Genomic DNA, 6,000 nt, shown 5'->3' on the forward strand with positions numbered 1-6,000 from the left:
AATAATCGGTGCTTCCGATCTTTTTCAGATGAAATTCATATTGACAAATCATTCCTCTTTGAATTTCTGAAGTTTCGTTTTCTCCATTTTCCAGCAGCTTCTAGAGAAGCCAAGTTTCACCACTCTCTTGTTTCTTATCGGTTTGCTAAAACGCATTGTACCTAAGAAAGACTCAGCATTTTCGAGATAAGGTCCCTGTACGTTAGGTCTGAAGCGATGCTCATCGGACGCTACTTCCGCATCCCATGACACTTCCCCATTAGGACGATGCAGTAAGTTCTGTTTGCAAGGAAGTCTTCAGTTCAGTCGCTTACCTGATCGAATATTCGATATGTAATTATTTCGGTTACTAGGCGACTGTATCGAAGACTCTCTGGAACCAAAGAAACATGCCGTCTTGTTCCTTCCGGACGTTCTAACTAGAAGAGCAAGCTTGGTTCCACGCGATCGGACATTGCGGATGCAATGTTATTGTGGGATGTGCAGAAAATGCATCATGTGCGATGACAAATGAAGTCAGTGAGATAAGGCTATTCTTCTGCGGAGATTCGACTCTTCTTTTATGTAGCAAAACGACTATAATATTTTTTTCAGTCGTGTAATTGTTGTTGTTTCAGCAGCCTACCATACACCGTTGCTAAACATGAGGCCAGTTCTCCTACCTTACTAAGTTTGATCTTACGTTGGATTTACTGACTGCTCGATTTCATTGAATTCTTCAAACATTAACAATCATTGCGCTTGTTTTCACTTGGTCAGCTTTTGTAGTAACTTTGTGATTATGTTATTGATCTGTCTAGAGTTCTGTCAGTCCCTTTCTGTCACTCAGGAATAAACTGTATAAGTACATGCCAAACACCCGTCGACTCTCTTCCTCAAGAGTTGATTGTTTGCTGTTGGCAGCTCGATTGGTTTCTAATTGTTTTAATACATTTTTGATATGTTTACAGCAGCGCAAAATTTGAGCATGTGTGGTGTCGTAAAAATGCAATACCTTTCTCGCGTTAAAACCCGGTTAATGATAACAAAATAAATGTAAAAGCGATAGGCATTCTCATAAGTAATATTATGCCACTAATGTGTTGTTTTATAGTAATGTTATTTCGAACTGGCTGGTACCTTATAAATATGCATTTTTTGCGTTAAAATTCATTTTTACTTTGACTCTGAGGAAACTTTGTAAGAAGCTGTGAATTAACTTTTGCACTGCACCAGATTCGTTAGTGTCGACTAATTTATTGAAAATTATAATACTTATTTGTCTGATAACTGATTACATATTGATATTTTACTAAAGCTATTCTGTCTTGTTCATATCTTAATTTAAAGACATATACAATGAAACTGAATGTGAATTTTATTTTTTTTAATTATTTCTTTTTGTTCTTTTGATAAACTAGAGTACACTGAAGACTGGAGGAATCCTTAAGGAAGAAGCCAGCCAAAATCAGCATCTACAAGGCACTTACTGGAAGAGTACGCGGCTTAGCAGCGATTACGTGACACCGAAACCAGTGATCGTGTGAAACTGTAATGAGCAATAGCTTTTGATTAATTTTATGGACACTAGGATGGAAAATACTAAACCAGATGTGCTGCAGGACGGTCCGCTGGACCAACAGCGGAAGGATAACGATAATGTTGGAGATGCCAATAATTCGTTGTCGTCTGAAGCTTCTGTTGTGGAAGACAATCGCAATGAAGAAGTGAAGTTTCAGAGAGACAAAGTACATACTGATCCTCCCGTATTCTCCCCGCTGAAGAACTTTTCGTCCCGCCCGCCAACAGATTCAGTAACTCATCCTAACGTTGGGAAACCGTTGCTACTGCGGCCGTCCGTGCTATCGGGAAGTTCCGCTGAATTGGGAAGTGCCGCATCGAAACCGGATAGTGGTTCCTTTTCTTCTGCATTTGGTGTGAGACCCATGGCGTTTTCCTTTGCGACGGCAACTAAAGATCAGGCAGGATCGGCGAGGCCTTTCCTTCTGCGTCCCTCGAAACTGACAGCTCCCGTTTCGGAGCAAAACGACGGAACGGGAAAATCTGCTGTAACGTCTAGCTTATTCGGGGCCAAGCCCTCCATTTCTTCCGATTTATCTAAGGAGCCTGCTGCCGGGTCAAGTCCGAACAAGCCCATTTTTCTTAGGCCCTCAAAGTTGGCCGTAGCTTCACCGGAGAAGGGGTCAGATCTCACTGCAGGTAATGATTCTGTTGGAGACGAATCAAAGACTGTCGCTTCTTCTGAGTCGGGCTCAGATGTTAGAGACGAAACAAATGCGACGAAATCTGCAGTTCTTAGACCTTCTCAGCTGGCTGCTACTACGGCAGATTTGCAGATATCAGAAAAAACTGCACCTCCGAAGAACCCGTTCGCTAGAGTACCCGCTTTTAGCGAAGATAAAGAGGAGAAGGAAGAGAAAGGGTTGGGAGAGAGTGGTGATAGTCAGTGTGCATCAGAAACTCAGGTTTCCAGTTCGACGGCGCTCCCAAAGTTTGTTCGGCTGACCACCGGATCGTCTGTTGTCACTCCTGTGGTGTCGGTACCACCGGTCGTCAATCCTGTTGTGACAGTGGCATCTGCGCCCCCTACTTTTGTGTTCGGGCAGAACTTGTTAGACAGAGTAGAAACGAAGGAAAACAATGCAGCAACTCAACAGCATTTAGAATCGAATGGAGCTAATTCCTCCGAAATGTTGTTCACGTCGGTGATCAGGAAGGAGGACAGCAACGACGGAAGCAACAGCGAAGGCGCGGAGAGGCCGCCGTCCAAGAGCCTGAGCGACGCGGCGAGAGAATACGAAGAATCGCGGGCCGCCAAGAGGAAGTACGAGGAGGTGGCCGTGGTCACCGGCGAGGAGGACGAGGCGAACGTGGTGCAGATGAACTGCAAGCTGTACGCGTTCGAGAAGTCCAAGGGCACGTGGGTTGAGCGCGGCCGCGGCACATTGCGTCTCAACGACCGCGAATCGGCGCTGGGCGCACAGTCGCGCGTCGTGGTGCGCACGGCGGGCAACCTGCGCGTCGTCATTAACACGAAGGTGTGGGCCGGCATGGTGGTGGAGCGCGCCAGTCCCAAGAGCGTGCGCCTCACCGCCATGGACACGACCGGCGAGGTCAAGGTCTTCCTCGTGTCCGGCTCCCAGAAGGAGACGGAGCAGCTGTACAAGTCGCTGGTGGCCCGCGTCGAGCGGCAGCGGGCTGCTAACGCGCACGCCGCGCCGCCCGCGCGCACCGACTCGGACGCCCCGCCGGCCAATCCAGAGCCGAAGCGCGTCGCGCAGGACGCCGACACGGGGGAGCCGGCCGCGACGCTCTAGGCACTGCCTTAGCTCTCTGCTGCTAGTTAGAGTCTGCCTTGTTCGTGTCGTGGCCTATACATGATCGTCATTGTTCACAATTCTTTTCCTTTCACACCTCTGTATTGTATCTGCAGATTAACACCACCATTTGCGCCATTCTTCCTTCTGACAGCTTCGTCCTAGACACTGTTCTTTTTTCCAGTTTATTTACTTGTCACGGTGTGTGTATTTATTTATCCGGATATGTGACGATAAATGATCACATCATGTGAACAGGAAACCGCTCGTTTATAGGTCCACGCTGCAGAATAGCGCTTTAAATGTGGATGGCGCCCTCCCCCGGGTGGCAGGTTACGTAATCTGAATGACGGAGTCATGTTGTTGTTAATAAAACACCGTCTGTAGGTACTGCCTCTCTGGATGTTTCATTATCTGCTATAATTTCTTGGAATGCTTTTATTGGCGTTTCGGACAAACGGGTTATTGTGCTGAATTTGGGATACTGGTAGCCTCATCCTCGGGGCCCACAGTGGCAGTGCTGATGTGAAAATGTTAGTGAGCCCTGGGCCCTCAAATGTCAGCTTTTTGAGTTTGACTTTGTGTTAACTGACACTCGGCTGCTTCGGACATAGTCTCCTCTAACTAACCTGTTTCCCGCGGAAGTGCCGAAGTAAAGAGGCCGCTAAAAGGCGTTACACAATTTCTTATTTTCATTTAAATATTTTACAATTGCAGATCTTTGCCCAATCTGTGATTTTTTTTTTAGCATTTCATTGTAATAGATATATTGGCGGCAATGATCGATGTGTTCGCTATTATCACTCGCTTCTCAGAAGCACTGTCTTGTGTTTGTTTGTGTAATTTAGTACTTGCCTGTACGTGTCCTACATAGACTCGGAGACTATTGGCACCTATTAAAACTTGAAGTTTATTGCTGTCCGTATACTTGTTTGTTCTGTGATTTGTTTCTATGATTAAATTAGGAAATAAAATTATCTTGTATGGCCTTAACAGATGAATGTACTGAGACAAATAATGTAACAATGTAGATGTCATTGGCGAAATGACAAGCATATCAAATGGCGTACTGAAAATGATTGTTTATGGAATAAAGAAAATAATTTTTGATTTGGTGCTTTATTATTCCTTAAACAGGGAGCATGTACCAAACTAAAATCTCTTAAATTCTTCCTCACTCTGTGATACAATTAGCAAAATAATAATAAAAACAGAGAGACAGGAACATTAACTTGCTGTCCTTCCATAGAATAACTGTGCTCTTTCTAGCCACATGTTGATTTTATGTGTGTGACAAACTACACCTGATAAGCTCTGAGCTCAGGAAAGTGTCAGTAGGCAGACGTTTGTAAGGGATTTCGTGACATATGAAGCTGCCATTTGTTCTCAAATTTCTTCTTCTAAAATAAACTGTCTCCACACATTATTTACTGACTTCCTTTTTAAATCTGTAGTGAAACGGCAAACATTGAAATTAAAAACTAAAACCAGTACCAATTATTTATTCATGGAATTCATGTGATGCACATGTTCTTATGTGAAGATTGCATGCAGGAATTTTGTAAACCAAACTGAAAACACAAGATTTGTATGACTATTACAGACACATTAGAGGCTGAGAAGGCTATATGGAACAAAAGACTACAAGATGGAAAATATTCACTTTCGTTTTTGCTTTAAGAAGGTGACCACACACAAAGTACATACCAAACACATGATGTTGATGAATCACTCATTTCGTATTTCATTTATTGAGTGTGCAGAACACGTTAACTAGCTGACAAAATAGATGTTGCCTGTGCCTGGTGATAACTTTTGATTAAAAAGGGGAAATAAAGAGTTTTTCATGACATACCAATGTTGAAAACCACATCATGCAAATATAATATAGATATTCTACAATTGGCAGAAGCAAGCAGAGCCATAAATTTCTGTATTATTATTATTACTGGTGTTGCTATTTATTTCTAAAGAACTGTAGTCTGCAGACATAAAAACACTTTGGCATTGTGTGTCTATGAGATAAACAAGTTGGTATGAACAGTGGAATATAGTGGCTGCCTTAATGTTAAATTTTTGATTTCTAACAAATAAAATTAATGTGTTACAATGATTTTTTAAGGAAAGGCTTCACAAATGTAGATATCGGATATCTGAACTACATGACAGTTCAAGAAAGCCGTTGATACAAGAGTTGTATAACTAAGTTATTGGTTAAGGTTTATTACTATGAGAAGTGTATTTACAGAATATTTTTTACAGCATAAAGTTATCACAGTCGGACTGTAACTGATGGGTGACAGTCCGTGAATCTGTGAGGGAAAGAAACAAGAAGAAAGAGGGAGATGTAACATCCTAAACATTATCTTCACTCTTCAACTAACGAAATAAGTCCAGTGGGAAAGGTAAGAACAAGACGTAACACTGTGCGCCACATTCTGTCATCAATGCTCGTCTGCTACATCCACATGTGACCTCCGCAAGACATTGCACTATGTCTGACAGAGCCTACTTCAAACCAATATTAGCTATCACATTCGATCAGTGCAATGAGCAAGGTAAAACTGAATGTTTGCGCCCAAATTTCCCCCTTATTTTCCTGGTTCATACACGAGATATGTGATCGTAGGAGCTAAATTGTTGTACAGTCTCTCTCTAATTCCAGTCCTATAAATTTATCGGA

The 6,000-nt window shown here is 42.9% G+C and overlaps 1 protein-coding gene across 10 annotated transcripts in view; it reads left to right on the forward strand.

The window, feature by feature from the left end:
* The window catches only part of LOC126185003 (ran-binding protein 3), a 298,168-nt gene extending 293,741 nt beyond the window's left edge, over positions 1 to 4,427 (forward strand). For all 10 annotated transcript variants that reach the window (XM_049927804.1, XM_049927760.1, XM_049927751.1 and 7 more), the window contains one exon: positions 1,401 to 4,427. In XM_049927804.1, the coding sequence (XP_049783761.1) occupies positions 1,560 to 3,317 (1,758 nt within the window). In that variant the 5' untranslated portion in view covers positions 1,401 to 1,559 and the 3' untranslated portion in view covers positions 3,318 to 4,427. The remainder of the gene's footprint in view (positions 1 to 1,400) is intronic.
* Positions 4,428 to 6,000: the final 1,573 nt, after the last annotated feature.

Source organism: Schistocerca cancellata, chromosome 1 (assembly GCF_023864275.1).
Source record: "Schistocerca cancellata isolate TAMUIC-IGC-003103 chromosome 1, iqSchCanc2.1, whole genome shotgun sequence".
In the NCBI taxonomy this organism is placed as follows: domain Eukaryota; kingdom Metazoa; phylum Arthropoda; class Insecta; order Orthoptera; family Acrididae; genus Schistocerca; species Schistocerca cancellata.